The 22,442-nt window shown below is 43.5% G+C and overlaps 1 protein-coding gene across 3 annotated transcripts in view; it reads right to left on the bottom strand.

Annotated features, from left to right (window-relative positions):
• PARD3 (par-3 family cell polarity regulator) overlaps positions 1–22,442 on the bottom strand; it is a 550,919-nt gene that overhangs the window by 247,880 nt on the left and 280,597 nt on the right. For all 3 annotated transcript variants that reach the window (XM_077303562.1, XM_077303560.1, XM_077303561.1), the window contains exons 6-7: positions 14,109–14,200; positions 12,309–12,392 (exon numbers count right to left, since the gene is read on the bottom strand). In XM_077303562.1, the coding sequence (XP_077159677.1) occupies positions 12,309–12,392; positions 14,109–14,200 (176 nt within the window). The remainder of the gene's footprint in view (positions 1–12,308; positions 12,393–14,108; positions 14,201–22,442) is intronic.

Below are 22,442 nucleotides of genomic sequence, written 5' to 3'. Positions count from 1 at the left end.
TCAGAAAGGGAATTCAAAACAGAATTTGTGAATGCCAGATGCTGCATCTGAACCAAGCTCTCCTAACATTAATTTAACTTGTGGGTGTTAGTTAATGAGAGTAATTGCAGCTTTGACACACTGATTATTTTCTGTATTACACATTGTTATCGCACGGCAGGATTAATAAGATTTCAGCTTGTTTCAGGGCTCAAGCAGATAGGCTTGTGACGAGGCGAGTTGTGTAGTCGGCAAGATGTGCTGTGCATTATAAGACTCAGGGCACAGCTCCCTTTAAAATGGAAAGCAACGGACCCTCATTACACCACGGCAGAATTAGCATGCTAATTAATAAGCGCTGAGCTGTCTGGGAGAAGAGATGAAATGAAATATTAACAGCCTGTTCGGATGCAGTTTTTCAAACTGCGGGCTCGTTATTATTATCCTTAATAAAAAAAAAAGACATTAAGGAAGGGAATGAACGACCCGATGCCCAAAGGGTGGGCATGGCCGTGCAGTGATGTAGGTTGTGAAAATGCTTAATTGAAGGGGGGGGGGAACAATATCAAAACATTTTGTCACTCATTACACCAGCAAATACACCAATAAGGAGATTGGCAGCACCTCCACCTAACTTAAAGAATGGCATTTCTGCCTGATTGCATACCAAATGACTTCTGAAAATGTTGCCTCCCACAACAGACCCTGCATTCACCCCCTCGGGCATTCTGGGGGAATCAGTGGGCTGGAGAGGAAGACAGGAAAGAACAGATCTGTTGATTTGCTTCTTTGAAGGCTCAAGGGAGTGGCAGGTTAGAGTCGATGAGCGATAGGGATGTGAGTGTCCTGCATAGTGCAGGGGGTTGGACTAGATGACCCATAAGGTACCTTCCAACTCTATGATTCTAGGATTCTATGGACAAGCCCTCTGTCAGAAGAAAATATAGCCAGGAGCCAAGCAGAAGTGTTGTGTCCTATCACCCCGGTCTACTCAATACAGAGCCTTCCCTTCATGCAAAGAACCCTTTATCTATCAGCAAAAGCACTTCCTCCAGAGGAGGGTTCCTTGCACTAGAGGAGGGCTCTATAGCCAGCTGAGTAAAATGTAAGACACAACTCACAGCCTTTACTGTATTAGAGAGAGGTATTCTCAACCAACATAGAAAACTGCAATGCTGGCAACATTTTTCTGCAAAGAAGCCATGCTGAATATAATGTATTTGCTTCTGAATAGAGGTGCTTGGGCTAGCTTCCTATACACACCCCTCCCTTCCTCCAGTTAGAGGGAAATTTAGTCAGGATGCATGTCCACTTTGAAAAAACACTTAGTGTTTTACATCCTTAGTCTAAACAGCTACCACCAGAAGTTAAACAAGCGAAATGCTCTTATTATAAGTCAGCTGAGCAATGGCTTCTGGTTGAATTGCCTATGAACACCCTGAACTGTCAGTGTTAATGAATTCCTCTTCACGGATATATCTCTGGCATCTCCAAGATCACAGGTTCTGATACAACTAATGCAACCATGCACACTGGAACAGTAGACAGTTTATAATCTGTGCTGCTCGCATTAGCCTCTGTCCACACAGTCATGCACCCATGTGTATAGCCATGGGGGAAGGGGGATTACCCATGTCAACTTGTCCCCAGATCCCTGTTGGTTATAATGACATGATGCAATGAAAGGGAAGGCCATTTACCAGTGAAACACTTTCCGTGCTTCACATTCGCAAGAGCCTAGGTTAAACCGCTAGCATCTTCAATTAGGTGGCAAACTTGGGAAACGCCTTGCTTTGAAACCTTGCCAAAGTGCTACCAATCTGACCACACAGCGCTGGCACAGATGGCCAACTGTTAAACTCACATAATGCGGCTCTGTAGCTTTTTAAGAAGATAAATGGATGCAGTGAGAGAGAACATCCTTTGCATTCAGAAGCCGCCTGCTGGATTTCAAGCTAAAAGATCTCGGGCATTGAGAAAGAATTTTCTCTGCTGAAGGCCTTGAAGATACTCTGCCATTCACTATACTCTGCCAATCCTATGCTAGGCAGCTGGTGGTCTCAGCTTTATATGCAAAGTGGCAGCTTTATATGCAGCAGGGGAAACACTTCATTCACACAAACACATGAGATCAGTTCCTGGGAGGGGCAAACAATGAATGAATGAATGAAGGAATGAATTGGTTAATTAGTTAATTGGTTAACCAGTTAATTAGTTAATTAGTTGATTAACTGATTAGTTAATTGGTTAATTGGTTAATTGGTTAATTGGTTAAATGGTTAAATGGTTAAATGGTTAATTAGTTGATTAGCTGCTTGGTTGATTGGTTGATTGGTTAATTGGTTAATTGGTTGATTGGTTGATTGGTTGATTGGTTAATTGGTTGTTAGACTCTGCTGAGTCACACTACCGATTTATCAAGGTCTGCATGTTGTTTACTCTGACTAGTAACAGCTCTCCAGGGTCTTTCACACCACCTCCTACAAGATCCATTTCAATAGAGATTCTGAGAATTGAACCTGCCTGAGTCCCCCCCCCCCCCTTTAGGAAGAAGATCTTTTGTTTTGTATGTCTCACCTCTAGTTAAAAAAACGTGTAGAATCTACACATGAAAGACCCTGGAAAGCCACTGCCAGTCAGAGTAAACAAGACGCAGGCCTTGATAAATCAGTACTATAAGGAGGACAGTCTTTCCTGTTACAGGTTTAAAACAACAGTATCAGTTCCTAGAAGAGGTACAGCTGATGACATCCCTCTTAGCTTTCAATATGACTATTCAATATCTCACAGACCTCTGCACAGTGAGTCAAGCTAGAAAATTCCCAGTTGTACTGATCCAATGGCTGAAAGTAGCGTTGAGCGCTTCGGCAGACGGTCTCTCCCGGTGCAGCGAGTGCCACGGGAGGGGAGGCACAGGTGTCAGCGCGCCGGCGAGTGCACACATGCAGGTACTGCGCTTGTGTGTGTGTACCCGCCGGCACACTGACACCCGCACCTCCCCCCCCCCCCACATGGCACAGCTCTGGCTCTGCCAAGAGCAACCCAACACTAGCGAAGCACCCAACACTAGCTGAAAGGTAAATTATGGTGTGTGTGTGTGGTGTGGGGGGACCGCTGATTCACTGGGTCTTTAAGCAAAAAGTGGCTTGCAAGATTTTAAATTGATGTTCTGCTTTGCCTTGAGTGGACAGCGTAGTGGTGGGATCCAAAACTGTTTCACATAATATAGTTTTGGTAAGGCCTCGGAGGAGGAGCATGTCTCAAGGCTTAAGTGCCACTCAGCATTTAACACCCACTCAGGGTGGCTGTCCCACCCCTGAGTGCCTCCTCCTCCAACTGGTCCAGTGGCCGGCCAGTTGCCTTCTGTCCCCCAATCCTGACCACCCCCTCCTCCTTCCACTTCCCTCCGAGGCTCGGAGGCTGCTGATCCCTGCCGCCCTGCCAGTGAGTTCCCTAACAGCTGCCTTGCAGCCTTTCCAAGTCCTGGGTAGAGGGAAGGCCATCCACAGAGTTCTTACACACACACACACACACACCAATCTAGTGCCCGTTGTATTCCTGAATGCAACGGGCTCCCTGATGGCCTTTCTCTATGGGGTGGAAAGGCAGGAAAGTGAACGTGAGGAAGTGAAAGAAGAAAACCAACCAGATAACAAGAGACTGTCGAAAGAAACCTTTCCACTAACTCTCAATCACATGTTTGGGGAGGCTTAAGTGGCTTAAGTCACATTAAAAGTGGAACGCCTCTGAGCCACTTTTAGTCATGAGACTGCCGCCCCTTCGTCTCTTCCACAGCTGATGCGGCGCAGAGAAAAGGAAAACAAGTAGCTCAGCAAAGCAAGGAGGTAAAGCCCCGCTGAGATAAAAAACGAAAGAGCAATTTCTAAAAGATTTATGAGCTTAAACTATTGAAAGCCGCGCTTGCACACGCTGGATGTAAAAACAGAGGACGGAAACGGGAGCACGGCACAGAAGAAAAATCCGTGCAAAGAAATGGCCTGGGAACTGTAAGCTGGGTGGTGCCTGTCCTCACCCAAATGAATAAAGGTCGCTATCTACCACTGAAAAAAATATCAAGGGTTACGTCTCCATTTCAAGCGTTTTGCAGCCTCGCTTTTAGAGAAGCAGTCCTGCTATGCTTTCCAAGCCTAGTTGATTCTAGGTACCCAGCCAACCACAATTTTCATTTGAAGACCTTTTCAGATTGTCTAGGTTTACATTTTTTTCCCCCATGTGTCATTCAGAATCTCAAAGAGCCACTCGATGACGCTCCAACCCATATCCCCTAACGAGCAGCAAGCAAGTCCATGGGGTGACAGTCTGTCAAAATGTAATTCCTAACATGTCAGGATAATTAATGATCTCGTGACAACTTTCCTAAGAATACTGCATTCCTCAGATTTCCTTTCCCCCCCCCTCGATTTGTGAGAATTTATTCTGCCATAGAAGTAGCACTCCCTATTCAGTTTATTAGCATTGCAAAATCTTGCTATTTACAAAGCACAGTTGCAGTAGTAACAGATACTGCCCAGCAAGCCCATCTGTATTAGTTATACATGGGAGGAACCCTCTGTGTTCACTGTGAAACAGTGATCCCACACATCCATTCCCCGTTCTTCCTAAAATAGGTCAGAAACCACTGAACAACCTTGAATGCTAGAATGCTTCAAGGACTGGTTTCAGAATAAACCACCAAAACAGCTGTATGCATCTGCTTCCACGTGAAACCATTATGGCACTCCTATAAACATGCACAATCTTTTCTGCACCCTACAGGCTGACATCCCATCCATCAAAGTCAAAGTAGATCGGGCCTCCAACAGTGCTGAAGAATTTTATCCAACTAAATATGCTCAGAATTTGAGCACGGGACCTTTCCCCAGCTTCTGTACTCAGGTACTGCGTTACCTGGTTTAACCCATGGTTACCTAAAAAGGTGTTCATGTCCAAGTTCACATGCACTCCCAGTTCCACCCTTCCCCAGCAGTGGTCTAAGTAAACTTCATTATCTGTGCTGTACAGTTTAGCATCTTAGGTAGAGCGGGTTTTTCTTCTACTAACCAGGATCAGAAGCAAAGAATAAATCCTGGTTAAAAATCCCAGGTTGAATATTGAGGGAGGGGGCTAGTTATGATTAAGCTGCACACCTGTGCATTCATAGATCACGGAAAACTGAGAGTTAGTTTTAAATCATCATTCCTCTAGTGTGGCCTGACCACAAAAAGAGGGGGAAAGATGGAGGTTTTCAGTTAGCCACGATTATACGGGATACAGAGTGTGCTGTTTATTATGAGTGCTTCCTGCACAATTTCCCCCATATTCTCTTTTCCAAGTGCTTCAATACAGGTGTTTTTAAATGTTGGGCTATTCATACATTAATCCTTTGCATGGTGGTGGAATGTGCCGTCAAGGCAGCTGATGCATGATGAATCCCGTAGGGCAGGGGTAGTCAACCTGAGGTCCTCCAGATGTCCATGGACTACAATTCCCATGAGCCCCTGCCAGCGAACGCTCGGTGCTTACACACGGGATACCTTTACCTTTACCTTTTAACACACCAAGCCTTTGGTCAAGGCCAATGAAACAGCCGCCAACTAGAGCCCAGAGGCCCCTCCCACCAACAACTGTGCCTAACAGAGACTCAGAGCAATTCCCAATCTGAAAACACTCCTAGAAGAACTGAACTACAGTTATACAGTTAAAAAAATTATTCAGTTGATGAGTTGTAGAGTTTTAAAGGTTCTACAGTTTAAAAAATGTTATAAGTTCTACAGTTAGAAAGGTTGTAAATTCATGACACTTTCTTTGTATTGTATCGCAAATCTTTCACTAGGAACTGCCCTGAGCTGCAAGGGAGGGCGGTATAGAAATAGAACAAAATAAATAAATAAATACATTGTGGTCTACAGAGGTTCTTGTTAAAAATATGGGGAGAAAGAGAGCACTTTGTCATCTGATAAATTTAGTTCTGATGCAGCAGTAGACTGGAGTATCTGGACTGTACTATCTGGACTCAAGCTCACCTGCAGAATCCTAATGGTCTTTGACTGTTAGGTGCTACCTATAGTGAAGGTGCAATGGACTTCAAAATCTTCCAAATGAAGCATTTTTGGTTTTCAGTAATCATTCTATGACATTATTCAACACTTATAGAAAATGAACGTTTTGCCAAAGGGCCCGTAGAAACCGTTATTAATACAGATGCCAGACTGGGGTATCAACGGGCTGCTGAGATCAACTTCATGCAAAGCCACTTCTAAATGAACACAGTGGTTACTAAAAATGAGACCCCAGATGCAGATTTCAGGTTCTTCTGGGGTTGCAAATCCCCTAGTGATGGGTTAGCTGGTTTTGTGCTTAGAGATTCTTGCCAGAACTTCCCAGTTGGCTCTAGTCACGGCATCCGCAAATTCTGCATCTTCCTGCCAGGACAAGCTGGAGCTAAACAATATCAATCTTCTACAGGTTGTATATTTCCCTTACAGCCCTCATGCATCTTTCAAAGTTTCACAGCCACATTTTTCTGCTCTCCTATTTCTGCTTGGCAGCTAGACCATTTCAACAAGCTGTTGCGTTGCTATTTAAATTTTATCTAGATAAATTCCACCCTTTAGGAAATTAGCTCCACTGACCCAACTAAAGTGATGAATATGTGTATGCCTTCTGGTACTTGGTACAGAAGCACATCATTGGCCCACCCAGTTTCGGCACACAAAAGATAAACCATAGGCAGAAGTTGGCAGAAGTGTCAAGAAGATATTACTATCTGCGTGCAAGGAACAACGGTAGTTTCTCCTGCTGTCTCCTTGTCTCTCCTTCAAGTCACCTTTCTGCACGTCATGATACAGGCCCAATTAATACTTGGACTACGTCATGTTAAAATGTGTTAGAGCATGGGTAGTCAACCCGTGGTCTCCAGATGTTCATGGACTACAAAACAGCAACAGTAAGTGAAGGGTTAAGAATTTTGACTAGGCAGAGTGAGCTAAAGCAACAGGCTCTGAGCACTTGGATTGACCAGCAACAGCTCAGAGGGAGTTAATATATTCTAGCTGTGTGCTGAGAGAGAGTCAGCCTGATTTGAGTTTATTCTGAACCTGGTTCCGACAGAACCTGAGAGTCTGTGTTTAGCTGACCATCCACTCGGAGGGGAAACTCTGGTTAGAGAACTGAGTTTTCTACTGGCAGTTAATCCACAGTGTCTGGACAACTAGGGCAGATATTTGGCAGTGGGAATTTGGGCACGGAGGTCTTCACTTCCAATTTGGGCTGCACTATCAGCTGGACAAGCCAGGATGACCATTTTGCCGTACGTATGTCATATTTAGAAACTGTGGCCTTCCAAGCAATTGTCTTGACAAACAAACTCAATCAAAGGACAGCTCAACCAGTGACTTCTCCACAGAAAGCAAGAATTCTACCTGCCTAGAGAACCACAGACATGATGCATAAACTGAGCTACCTTTCATTCAAACTGTGGGGACCAACCCCTACAAGGAAAAGCCGAGGGACTTGGGAATAAGGTTGCGTACTCCGGCACGCTAGCCCGAGGCAGCCAGTGCTGCGGCACCAAGGGGAGGGGTGGCACCAGCACCGCCCCTCCCCTCCACATCACGACACTGGCAACCTTGGGCTTTGGTGCTCACCAAAGTGGCCAAAATGTGCCAGAGTGCGCAACCCTACTTGGGAATGTTCATTCTGCAGAAGAGGAGGCTGAGGGGGGTACTTGATTGCTCTTTTCAAGTATTTGAAATGCTGGCACATAGGGAAGGGAAGAGACCCCTTCCTGTTGGCTGAAGATGATAGGAGTGCCAAGAATGAGTTTAAATTACATGTGCAAAGGTACCAGCTGGATATTGGGGGGGGGGGTTACAGTAGGACTAGTTCAGCAGTGGTTTTGGCTGCCTCAGGAGGTGGTGAGCGCCCCCTCACTGGCAGTCTTCAAGCAGCAGCTGGATGAACGCTTGCCAGGGATGCTTTAGTCTGATCCTACACTGAGCAGGGGGTTGGACCAGATAGCGTGGCCCCTTCCAACTCTACAGTTCTACAGTTCCTTTGCTTGCTATGGGAATGTGACCATCCAATATGTCAAGTTAGCATTACATTAGTATGACAAATATTCAATGGCAGCGATTACTCCATGTACTGTCTGCGAGGGGGGAAAAATAACCCATAGCAAAACTGGTATTCGTAAGTACTTTGCAAAAGAAATGATAAACCTTCATGGACCAGAACAATCATGTTCAAACTGACCCCTGCTAAAGGTCCTGAGTACTATAGTCAGCTACTCACTTAACAGAATGGATTGTTTCTAAGTATCTAACAGAGAGATGTGAATGATAGATGGTTTGCAGTGTCCTTCAGCACGACTGCCTTGATCCTGTCAGGGACAAATGCAACGGTTTAACAGTTTGGAGGAGAGGAGGGGCGGTCAACAACAATTTATTTTACTTAGAGGAGCAAGGATAATATGCAAAAAAAATTTTTCCTGTTTGTGAAAAATTAATGGTGCTCCTACCCTCCCACCCTGTTTGTGACTCAATTCATCTTTGCCACTTCTGAAACGGAAGGGGGGAGGGAGTCTTGTATGAAAACGTTAACACTTCTGATCTCAATGGTAACATGCCATGGAGAAGCACCGATCTGACTGATTGGTTCTTTGGGGGATATTAGAGCGACCCTTCAGAGCAGAAGATGAATTCTTCTCACCACAGCATCCTGACCTGATTTATGTCGCCTTTATAGTGCCGTTACAGACAAAACACAAGTTCAATTGACAAGGACAATGCGGCTAAGGTGGCAGAGGTTGCGTAGGGTTGTTTGTTAAAAGTTGGGAGGCTGAGATGTTTAACAAAGCTTGAACTCAAACTATACCTCACGAGACAGTAATAGGTTGTGACAATGGTGGAAAGGAAGACCGTTTTCATGAAGCTCAAAGAGTAACAACCCAAATGTATCAGTTTATCAATGAGAAAGGGGGACAAATGGTTTGCTTACGCAACAGGGGATAGTGAGGGTTGTTTTTGCTCAGGGACAATACTTTCCCAGTAGGCCTACAGACAAATATAAGAGAATCAAAACATTTGAGTTCCATGACCCCAGGACCCATAAAGCCAGTTGTTAGAACAAGTTAAAACACAAGTGAGGGCATTTTTCTTTTTTTGTTTTGTTTGTAAAGGTAAAGGTAAAGGTATCCCCTGTGCAAGCACCGAGTCATGTCTGACCCTTGGGGTGACGCCCTCTAGCGTTTTCATGGCAGACTCAATATGGGGTGGTTTGCCAGTGCCTTCCCCAGTCATGACCGTTTACCCCCCAGCAGCAAGCTGGGTACTCATTTTACCGACCTCGGAAGGATGGAAGGCTGAGTCAACCTTGAGCCGGCTGCTGGGATCGAACTCCCAACCTCATGGGCAAAGCTTTCAGGCGGCTGCCTTACCACTCTGCGCCACAAGAGGCTCTTTTGTTTGTATCTTGTGCTTAATTTTTTTCCCCTTTACTTTGTCTCTAGAGTTCATTTCTCTCTTGATTCCTTCAGCAAGTCTGTTTTTTTTTTTACCTACTTAACATTGTTCCTGCTTAAATCATTTATTTTATTCCTTTTTTTGGTAAAAAGAATATGTTTCTGCTCTCCGCATTTAACATCTGAAAAGAGTGCCATGTGACTCGGAAGAGTTACTGTTTTAAGCAGCAGTAAATAGTTACCCCTTGACTCCCATTGACCCATTATGCACGGCAACAGTCACACCAAAATGCTGGTGGGCAGCATGCCCCGGCGCTTCCCGCGTACTCACGGGGGAGAGAATCCCCTGGTGTATGCAGGCTGCCCTTGTGTAGCACGCTCACATGTGCAAAATGCCAAGGCTGGAATGCCTGGCATGCTGCCTGAAGGCAGCAGCAGCAAGGCAGGGAGCAGGGTGGGGGCATGGGGCACCCACTGCACAATGGTAGGAAGAAGCATGCTGCTCTCCCACCATAGTGGAGTAGGGGGGACAGGGGCATGCAGAGATACCATAGATTGGGGGAAGGGCCGAGCCCAAAGGCCTCACTCTGTCAATTATACATGGCTCTGGTCTGACCCAGCCCCCGCTGGCACCCTCAGCATTTTCCGCATTCCCTTACCGCAGGCCTTCCAGGGCCCTGTGCCGGGCCAGGGCTAGGATGGTGGCAGCATCATGCACAATTGGGGTTTCCCTGCTGGCACCACCCGGGATTTCCTTCCCCATGCATAATAGGTCATTGTCAGAATCTAGAAAAACTGGGAGGTAAGGCAAGATCAGATGTGGCCCCTTTTACTTTCCTGGAACATAATATAGTGTTCCTCTATATTATCCTTCCTGGAGGCCAAAGGCCTTTGCCATTGAAATGATGACAACACCAAAGAAACCTCGATTCTCACAGGCCACAAGGACAAAGGGAACTGGGTTCCCAGGAAACCTCACAGCTCACCATCTGCTATTACAATTTACGCTGCTGCTGCTGCTGTTGTGGTTGGTATAATTATGGCTCCCTCAATGCAGAGGTTTACATGGAATGAGCACAAAAGGCCAAGGCCCTGGTCCCAAGGAGCTTGCAACACTCAGCTGTCTGTGGGATCCTCAGTTACCAACACTGATATCCCAGCATCAGAGTATCTTTCATTCTGGACAATTTGATTCGAATACACAGAAACCCAACCTTGGCCTTTGCACTTAAGCAGCATAAAACCATAACACATCATCATTCTTTTTCGGAGAGAGCAGAGGGTGACACCTGGCTACCGCAGCTACCACTTATACCTGGAGACCGTAACTAAACAGGTATCAAATCACTCATCAGAGGGGGAGACTTACTGTGCCATTTAGTCTTCCTGGCCAAAGTCCTCAGGGGAAGCCTCTGCTGGAAAATTACTAGCTTTGTCGCAGCACCACATGTCACTATAGCTATCGGACCATTAAGCTTAAAATAATACTGTGAATGAAAGATTTTTACACCATATTCATCATTCTGCAGAGGTCTGTGGTAAATGGCATGTGCATGTGTGTGTGTGGGGAGTAACTATGTTTCAAGCACCAAAAGCAGTTTATAATATATATATTTGATATCGTGACATTTGCTTTTAATCAGATGAAAGTGAAACTGCTGATGGACAGGAGGTCACGTCCAAACAAAATGCTCCCTTTCCATATATAATGCAAGACTCCATTTATGAAATGCATAGTTGGTCCTCTCATCCCAAGGAGAGCAGGAAACATGGATGCAATCACTCTTTCCAGATCACGGTAATCTCCTTCCTTATACCACCCCTTAGATCTTTCTTAGAATTTAGAGGAAAAGTCAAGATTTGGCTTTTTAACGCACACGCACACACACATACAGAGCCTTAAATCCTGGCATGGAATCATAATTGCTTCACAGGTCATTTAATTTTCAAAGTACAGTCAATCAAAGTCCCCAAATACGAAAATTCCACCTCAATAAAGTGAGCATTACGATTCCGAGTGTTTTGTTTACCAATGAAGATGGGGGAAAGGCCATCGTCAGCATTGCATTTGCTCTCCCCCCCCCCCCCGCTTCACTTAACTCACTCAAAAACTTCTCTTTTATTTTATTATTTTTTAGATTTATACCCCGCCCTTCCCCAGGGGGCATGAAATGCAATACAAGGCCCACTTGTGTTCAGCAGCAGATCGTTTACATTGCAAAAAGTATGGATCTATGTCATGCCACTGGTTTTATTTAACACCACAGTGCCTATAAATTTCTCCCTTCCAACTTTTAGAGAGAAAACAGAATATACACACAGACGTGTATCTGTGGGGTTTCAAATGCTGTCAGCTTGGTAAATTACGGTTTCAGCAGCCAGGGATAAATGCTGCATGAAGTGCATTTCTAATACTAGACCAAGGGAAGAAGAGGTTTTTATGAGACCCTGATAGGAATAATTCATGTCCCTGCAATTCAGCTTCGCATTAGGACACAATATAATACCTTATTATAAATTAAAAACTAGATTCTGGCATTCTCACCTTGACCAGTACAATATTCAGAAAGTGAATTTCGTATGGCTTAGAACAGGGGTAGTCAAACTGCGGCCCTCCAGATGTCCATGGACTACAATTCCCAGGAGCCCCTGCCAGCATTCGCTGGCAGGGGCTCCTGGGAATTGTAGTCCATGGACATCTGGAGGGCCGCAGTTTGACTACCCCTGGCTTGGAACCAGCGAGGCTACCTTCTGAAACAATCATGCTCTATTTCAAAGGGACTCCCACCCAGCTATGATTTTAAAAATGGAAGCTTAAAAGCAACCCCAGCAAACCGTGGTTTAATTACAAACCTACACAATACATTACCTTCCGCCTCGGGCACTGAAAGGCACTACATGGATTCCCAAAGGCCCACCGTCATTGGAGACTTCAACGAGCTTTACCATATCACTGTGAGACAATGATGAATGAAGGAATGTGAACATGTACCGTAAATGACCCAAAGAAGACATACACACAGACACACCCAGAACGCCGCGATAGCCTAGAACTGCAGGCAGTGATGATGAAAACCATGTTGAACGCTACATACCTGAATATTAATCTGATGGCATGAAAAAGATCAATCATAAAAAAACAGCTTTATTAATAAATCAAATGAAATGGAAACTGATGGCTGGGCAACCTTGTTCCATTGTATGAATTGTATTAAGAACAGGAATGACAAGAATGGGTGTGGCGTGGTTTGGAAAGTAAAATAATGAACCCCAAAGTTCAAATGGAATCCCACCCCTGCCCCGATCCAATCTCTTCTTGCTATGCAACTGAAAAGGCAACAAACATGCCTTGGACATTTTTGATATCTGTATGGGTTGTCTGATTATAATCTGATTTGAGTGCCCAGATGTAATAAATTTACTTTTGTAAAAAATTAGGAATGACTGTCTTTCATAAGGGTGGGGAAGGACTGTATGAGTTTTTCATACAGATGCACTGAAAATATTTCCGTCCTGCCCAGTCATGTTTGTATCCACCTCAGCGTTTTAGAAGGAAATGGCATTTTATACCATCTCCAACCTGGGTAGCCAGTGAAGGACGTTTAGATGGGTGGGAGGGCAGAGGGGACCTGTTTTTTAAACTGTAATTTATTTAAACTGTACTTTATTACTGTATTTTATTACTCTAAACTGCCCTGAGCCCGCTTGTGGGGAGGGGTAGTAGAGAAATAAAGTCTTCTTTATCAGATTCCCAAATGGAGCATTGAAACACTTCAAATAGTTAAAAAACCATGGCCCTTCTTACACTTCTTAAAACAAAGGTCCATATCGTATTGCTGCATTAATTTCTAGTTTTAATATACTCATTCAAAACTGGTTCCAGAAATGAATGAGTGCCAGCAGCATATAAAGATTAATTTTGGGACAGCTGTGCCTAATTAATAGGGCAAAAAATTCAGCAAAATAAAGCTATTATAGAAAATGTCTTGTAGGAGTCCATTACGTTTCCAGAGTTCTGAAAGTTTAGATGAGGAAGATGTGGACATACTTGTTTTCCTTGTAGAGTAGAAGCCAATCTACATCCAAAAATGTGGGAAGGAATCCTAACTCCATTCCCAGGACTCACTAAGGCCCATTATGCACGGAGTGGAAAGTCTGCATTCGGGTTGGAATGGCAGCGGCTAAAATCACCAATTATGCACGCTGCAGGGCCATTTATGCACTGGAGGTTTCATGCCAGGCTACCGGCTAGAATTTTAGTCATGGCAGGTTGCCCCACTTCTTCCTGCACCCACACGGGGCAGCATTTTGCCCAGTGCACCTCATCTGCCCCCAATTTGTGCTCCTGTACAGGAGCTGGGGCAATGAAGGTCCCAGTGCATAAACGGTCCAGGCGGCAACCGGGTGCAGAGTCAACGTATGCCGCCGAAAAAGCCCCATTAGCGAGATGCGGAAGAAAGTGGAGCTTCCTGGGACCAGGGCAAAACCAGAAGCGACTCCGGAGTATCTGCGTGCATAATCGGATACTCTGGGTTTTGCCGCCGTTGTGTTCCGTCCCGTGCATAATCGGTTTGCTTTGCTTCTTCCTCCTCCTCGTTCTCCATGCCACCGTTTCAGCGGCCGTGCATAATAGGCCTATTCAAAACAAAAGTCTATTAATAAAACTTACTCTAAAGAATAGTTGATACTGGTCTCCACACCGGTATCAGCATGTCCTACTGGTTCAACTCGGCTGCTTTCCTCTTCAGTCCCATCTTCTTCCTAGCAAAAGAGGTACCAGAATTTACATGTCTGAATTTTAAATGGCAAAAAAATGCATACAAATTATACATATGTACTTTCAGCTACCTAGAAGTGGTCCAGAATCACCCCTCAAAATTGCAAGTATAGGTAAGTGAGATTTCTCAGAAATGTTCTGTAGTATTCATCCTCGTGACAGTTGGAACTACTTCATAAAAACATTTGCAGATATCAGAGAAATGGCCTAGACAGCAATAATTCAATTCAGGGAATTTAGTGGAAGAATGCAATCAGGTTAAATCCTCGCAAAACGTTATAAGAAGGACTATCAGTTTCAGATCTGAGATATGCCCCTTGTGGAAAGAAAAACCCTTCCTCCATATAGAATATCCATACACTTCTAGTCATATGGGTGATATATGCACAAGCGCAAAGTTCAACATGGTTACAAGCCTAAAACCAGCTTAGTGTAGTGGTTAAGAACAGCAGCCTTTAATCTCAAGAACCAAGATTGATGCCCCGCTCCTCCACATGCAACCAGTTGGGTGACCTTGGGCCAGTCACCATTCTCTCAGAGCTCTCACACCTTCAACTACCTCACAGGGTGTCTGTTGTGGAGAGAAGAAGACACTCTGACCGATTATGCACGGCAGCAGCCATGCCGGGCTGCCGCTGCGCTGGGAGAAAAGGTAGTAAGAAGCAGGGTACAAAAAACAACATCTCTTCTCTAATGAAATAAGAGAATTTTAACTCAAGAAGACCACTAAGTTATTCCTAAATTCTGGCGCCCTTGTTTGCAAAAAATGGGGAAACAGTTTAAAGGTCAAGGTGCCTGGTACAACACCAAGTTTCTAGACCCTGAAACAGGGGTAGTCAAACTACGGCCCTCCAGATGTCCATGGACTACAATTCCCAGGAGCCCCTGCCAGCATTCGCTGGCAGGGGCTCCTGGGAATTGTAGTCCATGGACATCTGGAGGGCCGCAGTTTGACTACCCCTGCCCTAAAATGTCACAACTTAAATGTTTATCAGAAGGCTTGTGGGATAGTTTTGGTCCTTGGGACTCTGATCACTGTCAGTATCTAACAACACACTCAGAAGCAAATGCCCTGCTAGTTTCCCTGTATGGCCTCTATGACAAAATCAAAGTCCTTTAACATTCTAGTTTGGTCAAGAACAGGGTAGCTAAAGAACCAGCCACTTCTGTACAAACAGCCTTAATGTTTGTAATTTTCAAGGGTCGGGCTTTGCGTGATACCAATTTTTAAAAATGTTTTTACAGGTAGTTTTTGTACTGACTATGGAATGTTTCCTATAATATCTATCTCCATGCTGGGGTGTGTGTGTGTGTGTTTTAAGAACACTGAGCCCCACAGTAAATCTGCTTTCCCACACATTCTGCTGATTCAATTGCGTTGGCTGATTTTGTAGTTTACCTAGTCTGGCCACCAGCAAACCTCCAGGATTTCATATAGTCTTTCACAACACATGCTGCATCAGCCATTTAACTGGAGATGCCAGGAACTGAACTGGGGATCTTCTGCATGCAAACCAAATGTTGTACAGTTCCCCAGTGCCTTCTAAATACCAGACAACAGAGAGGGTCCAACTTGCTTCGACGTTTTCCTCTGCCAATGCAAGGGGGGCCACTGCCTCCTTCTAACCCTTCCTCTGCTATTTTGTGTTTCTTCAATTTTTTGATAATGTGATGTCATTGACTTACAGCAGAAGTCCTGAATAAAGTTCTAAAGCTCTAACCAAATTAGGAAGAATAATGCTAAAGAACTCTCATAATTTTCGTAACTCCTTTTGGATTCAAAGAGTTAAAAGAAGCTTTATTACAGGGCATGCATATACACACTTTTTACGCTTCGTGGGTTTTTTTTTTTTACTTGAGAAAGTAGAGGACAGTAAACGAAGAGATCACACACTGAAAGAGCTTCTTTGGGGGCACTGCATGGCATTGTTCGCTGTATCATTTCAAAGAAATGTGTGCCTTTAATTGCTCGCATTTCCCCACCGCTAAAGTGTTGCATTGTAACGAGCCCGTCTGAGCGCATAGATTTAGATTATTCCGCAGGCTGGGGCATCAATCAAGAGAATAATAAGTGATGGGTGAAGGGTTACGAGTTCAGCACAGAGAGAGTCAGACAATATATTAAATTATTGAAGAGATATTAAAGCAAGGCAGAGGCAGTTGGTAATGTCCAATTGACATTTCCTCCGAGAGCCTGCACAAATAAGGAGCTGGATGCACCAGGTTTTCCCCAGGAGTTGTGGATGCTCCGTGCGCCCTGGATAGCAGCTCGCTGCGTGAAGCCGAGCTACTTGAAGATTGATGATCTCGTGTTTTGAGAGGCTCTAATACGCGCTTCTTAGTCATCTATCTCTCTTAAGCATCAGGCAAGTAATATGTCTCAAAGGTTAACTAGCATCTTGAACTTGCCTACAACTTGCATTAGGAATGTAAATACAAACTCAAAATTAGATATTTGTCTCGTTTTTTTGTAAAGTGTTCCAACACAAAGAACGACCAAGTCTGCCAGCAACAAACAGTCTAAGTAGATTTCAGAAGTATTGATCACGGAGCCCGTGTGCATTAGAATGAGGTCCATTGAGCATAGCTGAAAACAACATAAAATATTTAAGGATAATGACAAAAGCTTTAGCAGAACTCTCCCGACCGTTCCCCCTGGATGTTAAGCTCCTAGGGGTGCCGCTAAATGGAAGAGAAGATCATTTCTCTTTCAACCACCAACCCATTGTGTCCCATGAAATATCACCATTGTGTCCCCAGGTATCAAGAAGAAGCTTTTCAAGGGTGCGAGAAGAACAGGGAGGTTGAAAACCTCTCTGCTGAACTAAGCAAGAACAGGAATTCGTGCCAGCATTTATTTATTATTATTATTATTATTATTATTATTATTATTATTATTATTATTATTATTATTATTATTATTATTATTATTATTGGATTTATTACCCACAATAAAATATAACCATCGTCAACTAAAACCATTCTATGTCCAATGACCAATTAACCCTCTCCCTACCCCTGTGTTTGACAACACCTCCATCAGACCCCTCAGGGGAAAAGATGCAATGGGAGGAAAGCCGGATGTCCTGACTGAATTCAGGAGGAGCCCCCGATCTTACTGCCACCTGACCTCAACCAAATGCTCAGTAGAAAAACTCTGTTTTGCAGGCCCTGAGGAAGAATTTTACAGGAGTCTTTCTACCTTCCCACTGCTGGATATATGATTTGTGGGAGGTGGAGTGCCTGAGATGTTATTCTTCTCTTCCTCCCACCTATGCTTCAGGGAATCAGAAGGAGAAGGAAGCAGTTCCAAAAGTGCAGCCTTGAGCAAAAGAGTCAAAATTACACGTGTAAACCACTGCTGGATGCAAGCAATTTACACACAACCACTCTGTGACTCCTGATGATATTCCATTGAATTAATCTCATGAAAGTATATCATGGTTCCAAGCATTCCCGGTATCATTGGTTGATGCCCAGTAGAGCAGGGGTAGTCAACCTGTGGTCCTCCAGATGTCCATGGACTACAATTCCCATGAGCCCCTGCCAGCAAATGCTGGCAGGGGCTCATGGGAATTGTAGTCCATGGACATCTGGAGGACCACAGGTTGACTACCCCTGCAGTAGAGGACAGAGCAAAGCATTGCGCAAAGTTGGCACATTGCTTGTCATTTCCAACTATACATTATGAGGTTGGAGGATGAAGAACTGGAGGGCAAAGATATGGGGTCCTTTGCACATACCTTTTCTGTTGCCTGTTTAGTCGATTTACTTCTGGTAATCTTATGAGCCCCAAAATTATATTTTTCATGTATGCTCACAGGGTAAAAGAAGTGTCTAAGCTTCACTAGAACACTGGGATCAGTATGCTATAATCAACAGATGTGTACTTTAAAAAACTTAAATATTGCAGCAATCAGACACATTTTCTTTCCCATATAACACAGGCTTTCATTGACATGGAACCAAGTGTAGATTAATTTGGACACCTGCAGAGGGAAGTAACTCAGAATTCTCATTTGCTAAAAAAAGGAACCAGCTTCGAAAGTATCTGCATCAGGTAATTATTGCCTTGGTTTTCTTGTTAAATTAAAAATCCCACCTGTTAGTGAAGTAAAATTAGAAAACGGTGTACTTTATTTAGGGGCTTAAGAAACTTCTAGAACCAACAATATGCAAATCTAGGCTGCCTATTCCGTATAATCATAAAAACTACATGAAGAAGCCCCTCTTGGGTGCAGGGGTTATGTGGCATATCATTATAAATTATCCCCACCATCACAACTGAGAGCAAGGCAATATCTTTTCCATTATCAGTTTAAGCAACAATGAACTGAAGTGCAGGAATTGGGAAAGGTGTGAAGATGTGAAGATGTGAGTTCTGGCTTATAAGGAATTCAGCAACCTGCAGTGAGCAGTGTTTGTTCAAACAAACTTATACGAAGGAAAGGGAGTTGGAATACACAAAGATCTAGGGCAGGGAACCCTGGGATTACATGGCCTTTCCCAGAAATTTGGATGGCCGCTGACATCATTAGAGTCCCCCTCCTTGAGTTTTTGCTAAATATTGATTTGAAAAATCAAGACATATAAAGAAGATGAAGAAGATGTTGTTTTTATATGCTGCTTTCCTCTACCAGAAGGAATATCAAAGCAGCTTACAATTGCCTTCCCTTGCCTCTCCACGCAACAGATACCCTGTGAGGTAGGCAAGGCTGAGAAAGCCCTGATATTACTGCTCAGTCAGAACAGTTCTACTAGGACTGTGACAAGCCCAAGTTCGCCCAGCTGGCTGCATGTGGAGGAGTGGGGAATCAAACCTGGATCACCAGATTAGAAGCCACCAATCTTAACCGCTAAGATGATGGTTAACTTTCTTCTCTATCCATCCACTCCCTTTGAGCACAGAAGGCTCTGCCCTTCTGTTTATAAGGGTAAAGCCAAAACTAGTGCTGATACATTCTGGAGCTGAGTGCAAAGATGGCCTGGGAATTAAGGAGTAGCAGGCAAAGAATAGGGTCACAATGGAATGAAAAGAGTGCAATCGGAAAAAATATATATGAGGAAGAAGCAGGAAATTAAGGGTAATGTTCCAGAGAGACCTGCAGAAAAGAGAGGACAAGGAGGAGTCAGGAAGGAATAAGAAAGTCACAGACCGTAGGATCCAGACGTATTCTGCATTACCTTTCCAGGCCTTTATTTAAACTCACAAAATCATATGGCACACAATTCAAAACCAAATCAAGGCATCATGCTTTTGCTTACTGTGCAAATGTTTTTCCTCCTTGCATGAGCTTGAAGGCAGCTAATTATTTTTTAAAACCTTTTACTTAAGAGGAGGGAACCACAAGATCATTATTTCCAAAGTTGGAAAGGTGGGTCTGAAGAAAAGTTCTTTCCTTCCCCAGTGGCTGTAATGATTAAGAGATACCAGAGGCTGAACCTTAGACCTCCTACACAAAAAACGTATGTGCTAGACTAGAGAACTGAACCATAATCCCTCCCAGCATTACACAGATAGGAACACAACGTGTCTGGTCTTGTTTATTAATTAAAACATTTATATCCCACTTTTCCTAACGATTCTTCTTGTTCATGGCTTGTGTTGTGGGCACAATATTGGTCACCCTATGCTTCTTAACATGTAGTCAAGGCAAAGTATTATTATTAAGTAGAAATCATATGAACAGAATAAAAATCATTTTGTGGAGGTACAATACAGCAGCCCATGTGTCATCTGCCATCTCGTATTTGCATGAGGAATCCTAAATAGTTTAATGCAAAGAAGTGATACAATACTGATGGTTTTAACATGTCAACTTTATGTAAATGAGTGAAAACTAACTTTTCCCCTATACAATAAGGATTGGCAGAACACCACTCCTAAGAGGCAAGCCTTCTGCCTTAACTAGCACAGACATGTGCTTAACTGGCTTTCATGTAGTCTTCACTTCTTGATTAGCTGGTCACATCTCCGGAGAGAAGCAATTTTCAAACATGCAGGGAGACCTGGCAGTAACACAACAGACCACCCGCACAAAACAAAATTAACACAGCCTTATCCATTTTCCTATGCTTTCCCTTCTAATATCTGCACCAGTGTCTTCTAACCATCTAGCAAAGGCCCTTTTTAAGTAAGCAAAGTATGGACAGTCCAGTCCAGCCATTTGCCTCATCGGCAGCTTACTCAGAAAATACCAATGGCCTTATTATGAGCATGAATAATATAAAATAATGTGATTTTAACTCCAAATATAGAGGTGGAAAACAGCTCACTGATAACTGGTATTCAGCATAGCTTTTTGATATAATTCTAGACAGCAATTTTAGTTTGCTGAAAACAAAATACTGTCTCAAGGGTCCCCAAACTTCTTTAACCCATGGGATTTTTTTGAGAAATGGCAGTGGATATCACCAAAATGATTGCTATAAGGGGAGAGATCGATAGCAAAATAACTGCCACAGGAGCGGTGGGGACACTAAACAGTTCTAAGACAAATCTCCTCCTATGATGAAGACAAGTGTTTCTGAATGGGGGGCTCCCTAGCAGACCCAAAGGTCATTCTTCCTGCCTTCTTCTGAAGCACCTCACACACAGAATTCCAAAACTGGATTTTGATAAGAGATAATAGAATCATAGAATCATAGAGTTGGAAAGGACTAGGCAGGCCACCTAGTCCAACCCCCTGCTCAACGCAGAATCAGCCTAAAGCATCCAGGATAAGTACCTGTCCAGCCACTGCTTAAATTCTGCTAGTGAGGAGGAGCTCACCACCTCCTTAGGCAGCATATTCCACTGCTGAATTACTCTTAGAAAATTCCTAATATCCAGCCAACACCCTTCCAGCTGTAATTTAAACCAATTATTGCAAGCCCTACCTTCTGCTGCCCACTAGAACAACTTCCTTCTGATTCTGACAGCCTTTCAAATACTTAAAGAGAGCAATCATGTCCTCTCTCATGTTTTATGGAAGAAGCAAGTTGGCACTTAACATCCAGAGATGCCACAATGGGTTGGGATCCTGGGCTGGGATCCTCTTAGGGCCGAACAAAATGAGGTTCAGGCATGGCTTCTTCCCAGTATGTGTGTGGGTTAAGAACAATGACAGTTTTGAAGAAAAACCCTGATCTGGATGGGAGTTATATTGTAAGAATACAGGAGGCTTAGCTGCCCCCTCTCTCCATTTAATCTCACTATCTAAAACAAACCAAAGCTCTTCCTACAAAGTCTAGTATCAATTGCTGGGCTAAAATGGAGGTGGGATAAGTTTTGCATGGGAAAGGAATAAACCTTCCAGAAATTGCCAGATCCCAATCAGGGCTGCTATTTCCACAGTTAAAACTGGTGAAAGGGGGATTGGGGGAATCTTCTTTGACCATGAAAAAGGCTATGATGGAGATGACAGCTTCAAGAAGGAAGGGAATCAGGTGACACAAAGAAAATGTTGGCTGGAAAGATCCATTTGATTTTTAATTTTTTAAGCATGGTTTTTGTAACGATTTGCTCAAATACCTTTAAGCCTACACACACTGATTTGTTTGTGTGCACAGTTCTGCATTCTGAAATGCCGTCTTCATCATATGTCATTCTTCTTGTGCAATTTAACAAAGAGTGGACCTTTCAACCATGAAGAAAATCTAGCCAGTCATCAGCACAAAATGTCATCACAAGGAATATGTCTTGAAACAGAGAATGTTTCTCAAGATGTTCAGAAACAGAAACTACTTAACAGTAGACAAGCAAATCAAACAAGAACTAATAGAGAGTGTTTTTAATCAAAGAGAAGAGGAGCTCGGTTTAAGAGAAATCCTTTTGTTTTCAATAGACAGGGGAAAGCCCCATCAATTCAAAATCTGGAATACATATGCGAAAGCTTGTAAATATCCCAAGTAACAAGAAACAGCTTATTGGACTGGCATTAGACCTTGGTGAAGAAAAAAACACTTGAATGTGAATGATTTGTTTTAAAAAATACCAGGTGCTGCTGTTGCATAGTAAATTCATGGAACAAACTCTATGGGGTTGCCCTTCAGAGCTAGCAATAAATCTAATTTTTAGCTAACCTCGGCCAGCAAATCAGGACTGTATATTAAAAAATTCCGCCACAGGAAAATATAAATGGTGTCCTCGAAATCATTCACATGCCATGGACATCTGATAAAATTTAATTTTTATTAAATTATTACAGCTTGGTGGTGCTTTGGCAAAAGGGAAGGGAGCGGGAA

Source organism: Paroedura picta, chromosome 11, assembly GCF_049243985.1.
Source record: "Paroedura picta isolate Pp20150507F chromosome 11, Ppicta_v3.0, whole genome shotgun sequence".
NCBI classification, from domain to species: domain Eukaryota; kingdom Metazoa; phylum Chordata; class Lepidosauria; order Squamata; family Gekkonidae; genus Paroedura; species Paroedura picta.
Note: the sequence above shows the minus strand (reverse complement) of the source record. Positions and strands in the feature narration are given on the sequence as shown.